The 16,543-nt window shown below is 40.9% G+C and overlaps 1 protein-coding gene across 1 annotated transcript in view; it reads left to right on the top strand.

The window, feature by feature from the left end:
• The window catches only part of ZNF609 (zinc finger protein 609), a gene marked incomplete at its 3' end in the record, with an annotated part of 92,276 nt that extends 78,094 nt beyond the window's left edge, over positions 1 to 14,182 (top strand). Inside the window, exon 3 of the mRNA XM_080933993.1 lies at positions 13,957 to 14,182. Coding sequence (XP_080790119.1) covers positions 13,957 to 14,182 — 226 coding nt within the window. The remainder of the gene's footprint in view (positions 1 to 13,956) is intronic.
• Between the last annotated feature and the right edge of the window lie 2,361 nt (positions 14,183 to 16,543).

The following is a 16,543-nucleotide window of genomic DNA, read 5'->3' as shown; positions in this document are numbered from 1 at the left end:
CCAGCCCAGCCCTACTTTTAAACAGTGTGTTTTGGAATGACAGGTAGTAGAAATTTCGCCCTAGTAATGTGTATTCAATATTTTGGTCCTACAAAGTTGCTCTGTCTGACCTTGAACTTGTGACATTCCTACCTCTGCTTCCAGAATAGCTAGGATAACAAGCTTGTACCATGAGGTACCATCAAGAATTTGAATAAGCAAGCTGTCCATACATCACAGTTTTTTATGATTGAAAAATTAACAGACACTTGAATTCAGTGATTAGCTTGCTTTACCTTATTTATTCATTCGTTTGTTTGTAATTATATGTGTAGGTGTACACGTGCTGTGGTGCATGTGTAGAGATCTGATCACAACTCAGAGAAGCTGCTTCTCTCCTTCCCACGTATGGGTCCTAGGTTTCAACCCAGGCTCTGTGTCATGCAGTTTTACCCAGTCTTGCTGTTTCTGTTTTGTAAGACACACATGATAAATCAAACTCAAGCTTGGGACTTGTCCTTCTTCTTCCTTAGTCTCCCAAATACTAGAATTACAGAGGCAAGCTATCATAACCACTCTGACTAGTTATTTTAATGTTGCCCATTCTTTGTGCCTCCTAAGATGCGTTTTCCCCTGGTATGTCTAATATGAAGTGGAGTATGTCCTGCCTTAGAAGTTTGTATATGCTGTTCTCTCTGCCTGTGGTTTGCTCTTAGGTTCTTCATGTGACAGGCACCTTCCCATCCTGGGTCTCAGTTTAAATACACCTCTTTAGAGATACCATCTGTGGCTGTATTAATGTAACTCCTATGGTAATTGTTTCTATTATCCACATGCCATATTGGTTCCTCAAAAGCATGCTCCCCCAATTCCTTCTTTAGGGGTTTGTATGATGTAATATATAGTCCCAGCTGGCTTGAAACTCACAGTTCTCCTGCATCCCCCTCTTGAGTCCTGGAATCACAGAGGTGAGACAAGTACCTAGCTCTAGTAATTTCTAATTTCTATGTATTTACTGGTCTTTTCCACTTACCACTCTACATCCAGTACATAATATAAAAGCTTTATCGTTTGATCAGTGGCCAAACTCTATATCCATGTCTTAGAAAATCAGTAGGAAGCACTAAGATTTCGGCTCCATATGTCTCCTGACCCAGCACATGAGCCATGAAGAGAGGAAAGGAGCGGCCACACTTGCCTCCGACATTGCTGTGTGGGCAGCTCTGAGTTAGTGCGTTATTATCTACAGTCCTCAGTTTTTCACTGTGGCTTGTTGCCCTCCTACTTGACTCTGACTCAGATTCTTCAAACTAAAAGGATATATGAGAGAAGTGAGGTGTCCCTGAGAGCAGAGGGGAAGGATGGAATGACAAGGGCCACCAGAAATCTTTCTCTGAGGTCACAGTTTGGAGTATAGAGTGAGAGGGAATTTGAGTGCCTCTTGTTCTTGCTCAGCACCCTCAGTTTGAGTGCTTAGCTGGCAGGCAGGCAGGCATCTTTTCCTCCTCAGTACTGTCAGAGCAACATGAAGGTCAGACAGAGAGAGACAAATGAGAGCAGCCCAGGGAAAGGAGGTTACCACGGTAACAAGCAGGCAGGCCTGCTATTTGGAAGCAGGCCTAATCTTTCTCCTCCTCCTCAGCACTGGAAGATGGGTATTGTGTAGCTGACCTGCATCCTTGGGGTGGGAACTATAATCCCTTTCTGACAGTCCTAGTGACACTGGAATGAGCTGCTTTGCATTTTAATGTGATAAACAGAAGCCACAGTTTTCTCAGATATGCTAGAAGCATGGCTTTTTCTGGCTCTGTTCCAGGCAGAATTCTGGTTGCCACAGAGAGGAATTTGGAATTGCTGCTTATTTCTCAATAAAGACCTTGTAGATCTGCATATTGGTGAAACACATGCCTGTTGGTTCAAGAAAACTAGAAACAGACTTAATGCAAGTTATCCTTGGAAGATACATAAGTTTTGTCCTGCCTTAGAAGTTTGTATATGCTGTTCTCTCTGTGGTTTGCTCATAGGTTCTTCATGTGACAGGCACCTTTCCATCCTGCGTCTCAGTTTAAATAGACCTCTTTAGAGATATCATCTGTGGCTGTCTTAATGTAACTCCTACGGTAGTTTTTCCTATTATCCCTATATATACATATATACACAATTATGGGGATAATAGTAATAATAATAGTAATGTATAATAATATATAAATTTTATTTATATATATGTATATATGCATATACCTGCCTTTTGAAGACTACTGAAGCCAGGCATAGTGGCACTGGCCTTTAATCCCGGCATTTGGGAGACAGACATTCAGAGCTCTGTGAATTTGAGGCCAGCCTGGTCTACATGGTGGGCTAGTTACTCTTAGGGCAATGTAGAAGAGACCCTCTCTCAACCAACCAGCAAAGCCCACTAAGATACTTGTGCTACCCAGCTGTTGTGAGCCAGTTGCCCAGCAGGCATACAGTAGTCATTTTATTCTCTTGACTTCCTTTTCTGACTGGGTACCTCTCACTGTGTAACCCTGCTTAGTCTGGCCCATCCTTACCTTTCAGTGCACTACCAGCCGTTTTTTAAGATGGGCATCTTACTATGTGAGGATCCCTCAATGTAGACTAGGCTGCCCTGCTGTTTTCTACTACGTGTTAGAGTCAGAGGCGTGTCCACTGCACCTGGCCATTTTTAGTATATCCAGTCTTCTTACCTTTTCTACCTGCATAGTTCTGATTAACTCAGTACCTTTTATTGTAATGAAGTACATACATAAACTTCCCTTTTCTCTCAAAAATAAATTTTAGACAAGAAGAATAAATTTTTATTGTAATAAAAACATCCCCTAAAACATAAGCTAAAGGCATCTACTAGGATCTCATTCCTGAAAATGAACTAGATGTCTTTCCAAACCTCTACTTTTGTGATTGCTTAAGAATTATTTATGCTCTCATAGGGATCACTTTAGCATCGCTGGGCTGTTCCACACTGTTTTAGTCACTAAAAAGAAATCAGTTGTGGTTACCTGTCCTTAACAGTAGAGATTCTTCTTTGCTGAACACTCAGGTTGTTTCTGAATTTGTTTCAATCCAGCTATAAAACAACAGCACGGAACAGACAGGCATGGTGGCACATTCCTGTAATGGCTCACCTGGAAGGTGGAGGCGGGAGACTTGTCTATGTTAGCGTTCTAGGCTGCATGTGACCACTAGATAAGTTAATGGAACAGCATTGAAATGATCTGCATGTTATAGATCTGCCTGCCTGTCCTGTCATCTCACAGGTGTAGGTGGTTTCCAACAAGATCTCAGTGTGTAACCCAGAGCCCTCTTCTCTCTGCCTTCTAAGTGCTGAATCTACTGGCATGTCCCCATCATGCCTGATTTTGTTGGGTGGTGGTGATGGTGGTGGTTTATTTATCCATTTTAGTTTCGTTTGTTTTTTGAGACTAGGTTTCATGTAACAGTTGAGTCTGACCTGAAGCCTGCTGTGTGGTGGAGAATGACCTAGATCCCTGACAGTCTTTTTTATCTGGAGAGTGCTGGGGTTGCAGTCTTGGACCTACACACCTGTCTTAATTTTTTTAAAAAAACAAACAAGATTAATTTGCTTTACTAGAGTACTGATTAACAAGGACCCTCTTTGACAGAATACTTAAAGTTTTGATTGAAGTCTTTTAAGTCTAAAATAATCATAGTAGAGAATATAGAATTTGTACTCAAAATCAGTGATTTGTGATTGGAAGAGTACCAGAAAAGTACAGACAGGCAGCTGTCCACATTTGCAGATGTGTAGGCTGTAAAACTAACACCCATCAGAAGTAGACTCCTGGGTTGTGAGCTGTCACATTTCCCTTCCTTTGCAATCTGGACTTCTGTAGAATAGCATGGTATAACAAAAGAGACTGTGGGCTGGAGAGATGGCTCAGTGGTTAGAGCACTGGCTGCTCTTCCAGAGGACCTGAGTTCAGTTCCCAGCAACCACATGGTGGCTCACAACCATCTGTAATGGGGTCTGATACCGTCTTCTGGTGTGTCTGAGGACAGCTGCAGTGTACTTAAATTTATAATAAATAAATAAATGTAAAAAGAAAGAAAGAAAATAACAATTTAAAAAAAAGAGACTATACTTCGGAATTAAGACATCCTTTGGCCTTGTCATTTAATCACTCTGTTTATAAGCGCTTCATTTTGTGTCATTTTGTGATATGTAAGTATATATATGTCTGTGGGTGTCTATGCCATATGTAGGTCAGAAAAGGACATTGAATCCCCCAGAGATGGAGTTTGAGGCAGCTGTAAGCCACACAGTGTGGATGCTGGGAATGGAATTTGGGTCCCCTGGAAGAGCCGCAAGCACTTCTAACCATCTCTCCACACATTTGGTTTAACTGTGTTTTCTGTCAGTGCTGTCATCCATTTCCTAGGCCCATTCCAAGCTACGTAAGATAAGACATGTGTATCCTCTGCGCACAGAAGTTTGGTGTTCCTTTAGACCTCATGATTTTCTTTACCTGGTAAAGTTAACTTGTACAACTAGAACCTCTCTGTTTAACACTGGCCTGTTTTCTTTGCTCTTTTATTGCTTTTCTTTTTCTCTTCCCCTTTTTTCCTTTTCTTCCACCTTTCCCACTCTCCTCATTCCTCCTCATGCATGGTTCTAGGAAACTAACTCAGGGCTTCTTCACCCAGCTAGTCAGGTTCACCCCTGTGGCCCAGACTGCAGCTTCCCCTCTCCCTTAAACCCTGTTTTCTCTTAGCTCTTGTGATGCCCATCAGTTTTTTTTTTGATTTGTCTGTTTGTTTTAATTTCTGGGTTCTAAAACTAGATTGTGTGCATTTGCATCCCTGTTTGATTGTTTGGTTACTTTCTGTGCTATTCTGCTTTCTCCTGAGAAGAAAGCACACACCTTAGGAAGAGTTTGCTTTGGCACATAGCTTTAGGTCTTTCTGTTCATGATCATCCGACCTAGTTGAGTCTAAGCCTCTGGCAGAGAGAATGTAGCACAGGGTATTTGCTTAAATGGTCCAAAAGTGGGAAACAGAAAACAAGAAATTACCTTTAAAAGCATAATCCCAGTGACCTGAAGACCTCCTCCCATTAAGGCCCACTCCAAGATCTGCACCACCACTTTCCAACTTGACAAATGGAACCAACCCTTTAGCAACTTTGAATTCATTTCTCTTCTGCCTCCACGTGGCCCAGTATATTCATGTTTAAAAGCCTAGCATGCACACAGCACTAAGTTCAGTGTCCAGCACCACATAAAACAAACATGATGGCACATGCCTGTACTACATGGTGAATTTGAGGCCATTCTTCCTTTAAAGAAAAAGAAAAGCAAGTAGCCACTGCGGGCTTTAAGGAGTGAGTGGAATGTATGTAAAATACTTTCCCAAGGGCTTGGCATGCGCACACACAAAACAGAAAACTTCACATAAGTCATTGTGATTACTGTCAGCTTCAGAGATCTTTGTGGTCTTTCCTTTCTGGATTTATTCCTTTGAATATTGCAATTCTTTTCCCTGAGTTCTTTTCTGTGCACAATTATATCTCTGGCTATCTCACCCAAGCATATATGGAACGTTTATTACCTACTGTCTAACTTATTTCTTCAATTCCGACTTAGACATCCAGCTCACTTGTTTGTTGATTCTATCCCAGTAACAAATTTGTCATCAGTGCTACTGTACTCTTGTCTCATTGTACATCCATTTATATATAATAATGACCCTGGAAACTTAAAAACAGCCCGGGTGTTTCTTATCTCCTGAACATTGAGTCATTCACTAAGTCCTATTTATTCTGCCTCTAAACCATAACTTTACACTAATCTGTCTCAGGCTAGTTTGTCATTTCTTCCTTGGAGTGTTGTGGTGGGCTTGCTTCTAATTGGTATCCTCGCCCTTGATTCGTCTTGAAAACAGTAAAAAAAAGAAACCAAATCCAAGGTGAAGTAGATGTTACGAGGCTCTACCACTGAGTTATGTCTAGCCCAAGTACAGTAAACATTCTAAAGCATAATGGATCCTGTCGCCATTATCTTTCTGCACTGACTCTTTACCCTGCTAGACATCTGCCACCATTGTCTCCAGCTCTTCTAACAAATGACTGCTGCTTCTTCGAGGACCATGTGTTTGGTATCACATCCAAGCAAAAATCACCATTTTTCTAATTGTTTTGTTGCACTTGTCCCTTAAGATTGCCCAGAAAGTACAGTGCCCTGGGGTTAATAGCTAGCACTACAGAAGTAAAAAGAAGGGGTGCTGGTGGCTCAAACCTTTAATTCTAGCACTCAGGAGCTCAGGAGGCAGAGTCAGGAAGATCTCTAAGGCAAGCCTGGTCTACAGGACAAGTTCAAGGACAGTCAGGGCTACACAGGAAAAAACCCATCTCAAAAAACAAGACAAATAGGTAAATAGATACATACATAAACACACACACACACACACTTAAGTGATGCAGCTAAAATGTTTTCTGCTTCTCTGTTCCAGGCAGACACAAAGGATCCTTTCCCTGTGTAGGAACCTCATTTGCATTTACTACATTCTTTAATGACTTGTTTATATCTGTTTTGTCATATGTGACCATTCACCATTTACTATACTGTAGTACTTACATCATCATAGATATTTAATGGTGTTGAGTAAAGAAAGAAGGAAAGAATGGTGCTAGAAACAGATTTAATTCTAAAGCAAAGCATGCAAGGTGCCTTCATCTTTCTGCCTCTTTTTACTCCAGTAGAGTTATTAGGTGGGTGGATTAGCTTGCCTGGTTTTTGTCAAAGCATTGGGGGTAGGGGGCCTTATAAAGCACCAGATGTTTGTTAGCTCAGATGGAGGTGGTGACCACAGAATGCCTTTAGTCACTCTTCCACATTTTTATTCTAACACAAGCTACTAAATAAAAAAAAAAAAACACCATCATCCTGTGGGTCATATCATGGTCCAGAATTTTTAAAGCAGTGATCAGAAGTGGCTCATGAGGATTTTGTTCATTCTAAGAAATGGGATCTACTAGCTTCAAGTAAAGGCTCAACTGTTACGTCCTGTTCTGCTTTTCTTTGGGCCAGCTTCATCCTCAGGCAAACTTTCTTCTTTTATTTTTTTAAAGGTTTTTATTATTTCTGTGTGTATGCTTGTTTGGGTTTTTTTTTTTTTTTTTTTTTTTTAAGATTTATTCTATATAAGTACACTGTAGCTGTCTTCATACAAACCAGAAGAGGGCATCAGATCCCATTACAGATGGCTTTGAGCCACCAAGTGGTTGCTGGGAATTGAACTCAGACCCCTGGAAGAGCAGTCATTTACCACTGAGCCATTTCTCCAGCTCTGTGGTTGTTTTGCCTTCGTGCATCATGTGTGTAAATGGTACCCAAGTTGACCAGAAGAGGTCATTACGTACCCTGGAACTGGAGTTACAGAATGTTACTGGCCTTGTGTTTTATTGGAAGTGATCCTTAGTCCTCTGCAAAAGCAGCCAGTCTCTTTCCCTCCAGCCCAGAAGAGACATCTGCCTAAGTCAGGCAAAGCGACCGCAGGAAGCTGCAGATTTAATTAGTCTTCATAGCTCAAGGTACCAAATGAAAAAATAATCTAGAGCTGGAGAATCTGTTCCATACAGTTAGGATAAATCTAGGCCTGATCCTGTAGTAGAGTGTGGTCAGAGGGATGAACTTACTACAGGGGAAAAGTCAAACCTGGGCCTGGCGTGATTGTGCACACTTGTCACCCTAGCACAGGGAAGCGTCAGAATAATGAGTTTGAGATCAACTTGGGCTTCCTGAGACCTTGTTTAAAAGAAAAGAAAGAAAGAAAATTTAAGAACCTGCAAGTTGGCTTATTGATAAGGCATTCACTGTCAAGCCTGACAACTTAAATTCAATTCCTACGGACCCACATGATGGAAGGAGAAAACTGACTCCTGCAAGTTGATTTTTTTTTTTAACCTCCATACAGTATGACAAACACATGCCCTCCTCCACACAATAAACAAACAAATGTAATTTGAAGAGAAAGGAGGAAAAGAACTAAATTTAAAAACAAATCACCATAAATGTTGCAGATAGTATGTAAATACTGGATGTCTAAAAGAGTTTATGGTGCCACAAGAGCAATAGAAAGTTGTGCTTAACAAGATGCTGCTGCTGCTATTGTTGTTGGGTAGTAAATTTTAATTGTATATACTAATACTGTCTACAAAACATTTTACCTTCAAATAATCAGGATGATAATGATGATGAAATACAGGTACTTTTGATGTTTTATAGAGGAGACACTGTAGGAAAGCATGCCCATAGTCCCAGCTCCTTGGAGGAGTGAGGCAGGAGGATCACTTGAGCCCAAGAACTTAGCCTAAGCAACGTTAAAAGAGCAGCTTAGTATCTGGGAGGAAGGAAGCAAGCAAGAAAGGAAGGAAAGAAGATGGGAAGGAAGATGGAAATGGTATAATGTGTCTGTGACCACCCAGCTATTAATACAGTTGAGATTTCTACCAGTCTGTCAGCTAAGATTTCTATCAGACAATTTTTCTGTTACTTGTAATAAAAAAATACCATAATCAAAGTATTTTATATAAGACGCTTATTTGGTTTATAGCTCCAGAAAAGAAAATGTCTGTCATGTCACGGAGGCAGGGCAACAGGGATAGGATACAGAGAGAACAAAGTGGCAGTGACACTCAGTCTACCACAGTGACATATTTCCTGCAGTGTCACACTTCATAACCCTTCCAGAAAACAATGCCACTACATGGGGACTAAGTGTTTAAATGCCTGAGCCTATGGGGGACATTCTGATTCAAACCATTACAACAATTATACATAAAATTTGTGCTACATGAAGTTCTGTCTCAAACAAGCATTGCATTGTATTTATTGCATGTCTGTATGTGGGAAAAGAGCCATAGCACATATGTGGACAACTTAAGGGCATTAATTTTATGATTTATGATATTTATGACCATGTAGGTCCTGAGGAGCATTAAACACAAGTCATCAAGCTTGGTAGTATCTTTACCTGCTGAGCCATCTCAAGGGTCTGGTGTGTAGAAGACGCATAGAAACTCAGAAAACTTGGCTGATGAGAAGTTTGAGAAGCAGGATGCGGTAGAGCTACTATGTAATCATAGCACTAGAAAGACATCTTGAAGAGGCTCAGCTCAGTCGGAGCCTAGTGTGGTCTATATTGTGAGTTTGAGGCCAACCAGAGCCAGATAGTAGGACCTTGTCTTTAAAAAAATAGGAAAAAGAAAAATTAACCCATTCTATACAATAGTTGTCCTAACACTTGACATTTTAGACCTATACTTAAAACTTAAATGCCAAGAGCAAAAACGTTTCCTGTAGAGAATGTCGTCTCTCTCACTACAGGTTGTGACAGACAGTTTGAAGGTAGGAAAGCTGAAGGGGAGAGAAGAAATTGTAATTAGAATATATTGTATGAAAAAAATATTTTCAATTTAAAAAGCTACATTAAAGAAAACAATGTCTCATAGTTGTGGGCTCATTAAATAATGTGTCTTAGGGCTGGAGAGATGGTTCAGTGGTTAGAGCACTGACTGTTCTCCCAGAGGTCCTGAGTTCAATTCCCAGCATTCACATGGTGGCTCACAACCATCTGTAATGGGATCAGATGCTCTCTTCTGATGTGTCTGAAGACAGTGACAGTGTACTCATTTAAATCAATCAATCAATCAATTAGCCTTTTTAAAAAAATGTTTCTTAGATGGTGGCTTCTAATCTCAATATGTTTTATCTATCCTTGGTAATTTTGCCAAAGAAATGAGCATTTAGAGAGGGTAATTCTTTCCCACTGTCAAGGGAAGGCATCAGTTCTGTCAGTGATTTGGTTGGTTGGTTGGTTGGTTGGTTGGTTGGTTGGTTGGTTGGTTGGTTGGTTTGTCAAGAGTAGGTCTCAATAGTCAATAGAGTGTACGGACTGGCGTTTGCAAAGGATAACTTATAACTTTGAGCTCAGATCTCCCTGCCTCTGCCTCCCAAGTACTGACACTACAAGTCTGCACCATTGTACACAGCTTTAACATTCTACTTTCTATACAGTTACAGTTTTGTCTGATTATTAACTAACTTTCTGCCTTTTTTAAATGTTTAATTTTTAGTTATGTAGATGTGTGAATGTCTGGGCCAGAGTGCAAAAGTCTGCAGAGACAAGACATCAGATTCCTCGTAGCTAGAGCCACAGGCCATTGTGAGCCACTGATACGGGTGCTGGGAACTGAACAGGTCCTCCTAAGAGAAGGACATGCTCTAGCCACTGACCTCCTTTCTGCCTCTTGACTGGGAGCATGAAGGTATGAGATTCACATTGTGAAGGGAAAAAGGAAGGTAGTCTGTCCCAAATATTTCTTCCCAAAACTATACTGCGGCCTTGAACTGTTTTCTCCATCAGTACCTCTCCTGTGGAGGTCAGTGTATAATTACTTCTTGTGGGGAGATTAATGACTTCGGCCTTTCTATATTATTCTCTCTGTCCCTATCTCTGGGCTGCCAGCCTGTCAGCACCTAGGAACCTTAATAGATACTATTGAGAACTTTAATGGATGCTATTAAACTAATATGGAAAGGTGATCTGAAAAGAAATATCACCAAAAGATACAGGAAATGGACTTTATGGAACTTGAGATTTGTTCTAAATTCTTGGTCTCTTTTCAGGCTTCTGCTTGGTTTGCTTTTTACCTTGTTATATAGCTGAGCCCAGAGAGGCCCAGTTAAAAAAAAAAAAAAAAGAAAAAAAAAAAAAAGAATGTCCTAATTTGGAGATTTAAGAATTGGTTCAACTTATTATGTTATAGACACGAAGACATTTGATGGCCTTAACTTTTGAATTCCTGCACTTTATTTTCCCTGTTGTTGCCAATCGATTGACAATCTCTGTTTTGGGCCCTAGGTATATGAAAAAGATAGCAAGTGAGTTATTTTCTGATTTTAAATTTTTTGCAGAATGATAAATGAAGTAATGCTTGTTCTAGAAAATAGCTGAATATGAAATACTATCAAGCAATCTAGAACTTTTGTTTGCTTTTGTTTCACCAGACAGAGTTTTCCTGTGTAGCCCTGGCTGTCCTTGAACTCCCCTTGTAGACCAAGCTGGCTACCTGCCTCTGCCGCCCAAGTGTTGGGATCAAAGGTGTGTGCCACCACCACCTGCAGCCATCTAGACTGTCACAGCGCTACTTATAATGCATTATGGGTTCGTGTAGATTCTAACTTCACCCAGATAATAATGAAAAGAGCTGGTATTATAATTAAACTGTTATTCTCTCTGATCGTTCTTTAGATTTCTGTTGGAAGATTTCTTTGCTTTCCCATACTTCCCTTCTAATTCAATGCATAATAAAGTAAAGCCAACTTCATACAGAGACACAGAGCTCTCTGCTTAGTGACTCTGACCTGTAAGGGTAGTTTTGGCCTATATGTGTTAATGAAACCCTGAGCTACAAAAGCTGGAGATGTAGCATAGTCAGTAGAGTGAGTGCTTATCTGACATGAAGGCCCTGGGTTCAATCCCCAGTACTCCATAAAACAGGACTTAGTGACACCTATTTGTAATCCCAACAGATAGATAGTAAAGGCAGGGGATCAGAAGTTCAAGGTCATTCTTAGCCACACGTTAATTTCAAGGCTGGACCATCATCCTTGGTTTGTATGGAAAGTTTAAAGGGTCTTTCAAGGACCTGCCACATGACAAGAAGAAATTACAAATTTGTGATTTTTTTTTTCCCAAGAGAGCAGATCAGAATACTCATCATACAACTTCCAGTTCATTTTATTTTATGGCAAAGGTAGTGTTGGGGGAATGTGAATAGAAAGATATGGATAGCTTTTATCAGAGCTCTTTGGGGACCAGAATTAGTCAAAGAATCAATGTGTGAACGTTTTATGAACTCTGAAAGTGTTGTGATCTGTAATAGGGGTAACTTTCTAAACTAAGAAATCAGAGCCAGCTATCAAAAAAAAAAAATATATATATATATATAGATGCAGTATCTAAACAGCTTTGAGACTGATTTTTTTTTTTTCTTATAAGTCTAGGAAGGCACATGTAGGGGGGAGTAGTTTATAGGCAGAATGGTGGCCATGCACTAACTTAATCCCAGTCCGGAGTTGATTGCAGAACTGAGTAGGAGCTGGGATTGTGGCCATGTGTTTCTCCAAGAGTCTTTCTACTCAAAGACCACAGTTAGCATCCTTGTCGGTCTCATGTATCGATTAGCATTTGTTACTCTGAAGAACCAGATTTAAGCCAGCTAAAGAGTCTTTCATATGGGGAAGGGAACTAAATCCATGACTCATTTTCTAAGCTTACTGAGGAAGTCAGTTTATGTGTGTATTAAGTATATGTGTGCAAGATTCTAAGTTAGGATTTGGGCATTATTAGACTCACCATTGGTAGTTTGTCAACTTGATATATGCTAGCATTCAACCAGCAACAAGGGCCTGGACAGATGGCTCAGTCATTAAGAGTGCAACTTTTCTTGTAGCAGGCTAGAGTTAGGTCTCCAGAGCAGGTTGAGTGGCTCACAACTGTTCATAATTCCAGTTCCAGGAGAATCTGACATTCTCTTCTGTCTTCCAAGGGCATCCACATAATTAAAAATAAAGTAAGGGAAGAGTTGGGGATTTTAGCTCAGTAGTAAAGTTCATGCTGCGCAAGCACAGGCCCTGGTTTGGTTTTAAGTCAGAGTGGGTGGGGATAATATTTAAGTAAGGAGCTGGAGAGCTAGCTCATCAGTTAGATGCACTCACCGCTCTTACAGCAGCCACCCGGGAACTCATAACCATCCATAGCTGCAATGCCAGAAGACCTGACCCTTTCCTAGCATCACATACATGGGTGTGTGTGTGTGTGTGTGTGTGTGTGTGTGTGTGTGTCTGTCTGTCTGTCTGTCTGTCTGTCTGTGGGGGGGGGCGCAAAATACCCATACAATAAAAATATTTAAATCTTTTTAAAAATTAAATTTAACATATATAAATAAGAAAGGACAACCATCCACCTTGTTACATCCAAGTGTGCTTTATTCTGGAACTTGAATGATGTATGTTCTGTAAGGTTCACACTTTCCAAGTAGATGACTTCACTGGTATGGATTAACTTGTGCATAATAGCATCACCTCCTATGTCTACAGACGGATTTTTTTTATGTTAGTGTCCTATTCAGAGATGGAACTCATTGACCAACCACTGCTACTTTGAGTTTCAGAAATTCCCATCAGATTGCTCCCAGCCCTCCTGCAAATTGTAAGCTTCCCCTAGCTAACATTGTATTAAAGCTTCTAGGATAATTAGGAATAATAGCATCCCTAAATCTGGACTCTCTCTGTCCCTAGCCTCTGTTCATGTATTTTAACCTGGTAGATTGAGTGCTGGTAGGAAGTATGATGATGTCAGTAATACACACCTCAGAAGCTGGGGAAATACAAGTCTGTTTGCCATTTTGTTTTGTTTGGTTTTGGTTTTATTGTGTAGTACAAACTGGAATTCAAGTTCTGCCTGCCTGAGAGGTGGAGACAAAGCAGATCTTTGTGAGTTTTAAGGGAGTCTGGTCTACATAGAGAGTTCCAGGCCAACCAAGGCTACCCGGGTGAGACCTTGGGTGGGGAGTAGAGAGGCATATGCAGGCAGGATTAGTATGAATTCAAAGCCAGACTGGGCTACAAACTGAGATCCCTCAAATAAAAGAAACTAAAGCTAGACACGACAACATACGTTTAATATCAGTATTTGTAAGATTAGGAGTTCAAGGGCGTCCTCTGCTAGCTACATAGGGATATTGAGGCCAACCTAGGTCACTCTCTTTTAAGTAAACAAAAATAAGTAAATAAATGCATAGCTGAGATGTTGAATAGTATCAAGAGGTAGAATTGAGAAGAAAAGACAAGTGGGACTACGTTAAATACAGAAAGCAGTGTGTCCTCTAATGGTCTTCTTGTGGCTCAGCTAGTATTTTCTCTTCTCTTACAGATGGAATCCCCGGTCTCCACCCCAGCGGTGCTGCCACTGCACCTGTTGGTGCCCGTGGTCAATAATGACATCTCATCTCCCTGTGAGCAGATCATGGTCCGTACCCGATCAGTTGGAGTCAACACATGCGATGTGGCTCTAGCCACAGAGCCTGAGTGCTTAGGCCCCTGTGAGCCTGGAACCAGTGTCAACCTTGAAGGCATTGTGTGGCAGGAAACAGAAGATGGTAAGTCCATCTCTTCTCAGGTGCCTCTGCAGAGGAGGTGACATGATTTGTAGTATTCTTACCATTTCTACAGATGATTTCTTTGTTGTAGTTCTGGAGATTGCAAGTAGGCACGTGCTCTAGCCTTGTACAGCCGTAGTTCTAGTGCCAGCTTTTTAAATTATTACCTTTTTAGCTGGTGTACGGTCATCTAATAAGTGCATGCTGTGCTGTTTAAACTGTGTCTGTACTCTCCTCCTTTGTGTTTTATATCAGGGTTTAGATGACAGGTGGAATGTCAGTCAGACTTTAAGAGAAACTAATAAAAAGGTATTTGAGAAAATCAAGGAAGTGGAGACCAGTAAATTGTTTGTTGGGGGAGGGGGTGTCTTTTTTTTTTTTTTTTAATGTGTGTTGGTGATTTACCAACATGTATGTATGAGGGCATCATATCAACAGGAACTGAAGTTACCAACAGTTGTGAGCTGCCAAGTGATTGCTGGGAATTTGAACCAGGGTTCTCTGGAAGAGCAGTCATTGCTCTTAACAGAAAGCAGTATGTTCTCTAAGGATCTTCTTGTAAGCCAGCTAGTACTTTCTGTTGTTTGAGCCGTCTCTCCAGTCTGTTTAAGTATGAAGGCAGATTTATTGGTGGTAGCTCTTGGCTGAGCGGTTTCACTGGCCCCAAAGAACGGGGCCAGGAAAACTCATGCAGACATGGGTGTGGAGGGAGTTGGTCTTGATTTTTTTTTTTTTTTTTTTTTTTTTTGAGCATGGTCTATGTAGCCCGTGCATGGTGGCCTCAGACTTTATATGTAGCTAATGATGGCTTTAAATCCTGTTTCCTCCTGCCTCTACCTTTCAATTCCTGGGATTGCAGAAGTGTACTACCACACCTGACACATTTTAATGTTGGCACAGTGAATTTTAAGTATTTCCAGGTATACAACCAACTCCTTCCTCCCACTGGTCACCAACCACCTACACATTTGATGTGTCTTTCCCTCAGTACATACAGTCATTATAGGTCTTGTCAGTTCACACCATTTTGTTTGGGGCTTTCACCTGGCTTGCTGTTAGCTGTTATGCAGACTTTTTGTACATCCCACTTGCCCTGGGGAGCACAAACTCTTCTGTTGGAATTTCTCAAACCTAAACAAAAAAGAAATGGGAGTACAAAAGTATTTAACCAGTTAAGGCAGATCCCTTGGTAATATTTAGTTACTTTGAGTGCAAAGGATTCTTTAATAAAGAACCAAGTTCTCCACAGGGGACTGGGGGTGGCACACACTCTGGAGGCAAAGGCCCTGGTGGCTCTCTGAGTTCCAGCTGCCCCTGGTTTTGAACTCATTTTGTACATAGCCAAGGATGAGCTTGAACCAACACCTGGTCCTCCTGTTTCCACCTCCCAAGTAAAAAGTAATTGTTTGGAGGGGCTGGAGACATGGTTCAGTGATCATGGGAACCACAACCAGCATCAGGTTTCACAGATGACACTACCTCTAGTGTCAAGAGATCTGATCCCCTCTTCTAGCCACTGCAGGCACCTGTGTATACAGCATACACATGGACATGGGCTTATACATGCAAACACACACACACACACACACACACACACACAAGTAAAATAAAAAACTTAAGTAATTGTGTGGCCAAAAAGAATCAAAAGCAAAAGCTTGCTATGATAACCTTTGCCTATAATCTGGGGCAATAGGACAGCCAACCTAAGACCAGCCTTACATAGTAAGTTCTAAGTCACCATAGAACATAGAAGAAGTCATTTTGTTTCTATTAACATACACACAAGTCCTGTAATATTGCTTCTACTTATAATTTTGTCAGAGCACTTCCCAGACTTCTCTAGGGATAAGTGCTGCTTTAGAGTATTTGATACCTTTTCATTTTTTAAATATGTAAGATTTGTGGCTGTGTTTTGTTATGCTCAGACAGTGTCCTTTTTAAAAAAAGATTTATTTTGCATATGAGAATGTTTTTGCAGTGTGTGTGTGTGTGCACGTGCACTCGTGTGCCACTTGCATGCCTGGTGCCCACAGAGGTCAGAAAAGGGCTTCATATCCTCTAGACCTTGAGTTTCATCAGGCTGTGTGAGCAAGCATGTGCATGCTGGGGTGTGGGGGGGGGGTACAGGTCTGGGGAAATGTGACCTAGCACACACATGATGTTGGTCAACTTCTTGAGGTTTGTTATCTCCTTCTACTATGGGTGGATTCTGGGATCAAACTCAAGTCTGTAGGTATTTGGGCAGCAAATGCCCTTATCCATCTTGCTGGCTTTATTTTTTAATATTTTAGTTCCAGGTTTTCTTTTTCTTTTTTCATTTTTTCTTGTGTTTAATGCTAAGTGGGTGCTTTCCTTTATTGC

The sequence above is a fragment of the Micromys minutus genome, assembly GCF_963924665.1.
Source record: "Micromys minutus genome assembly, chromosome: 21".
Taxonomy (NCBI): domain Eukaryota; kingdom Metazoa; phylum Chordata; class Mammalia; order Rodentia; family Muridae; genus Micromys; species Micromys minutus.
The sequence above is the reverse complement of the archived record's forward strand: the minus strand, read 5'-3'. Positions and strand labels throughout refer to the sequence as shown.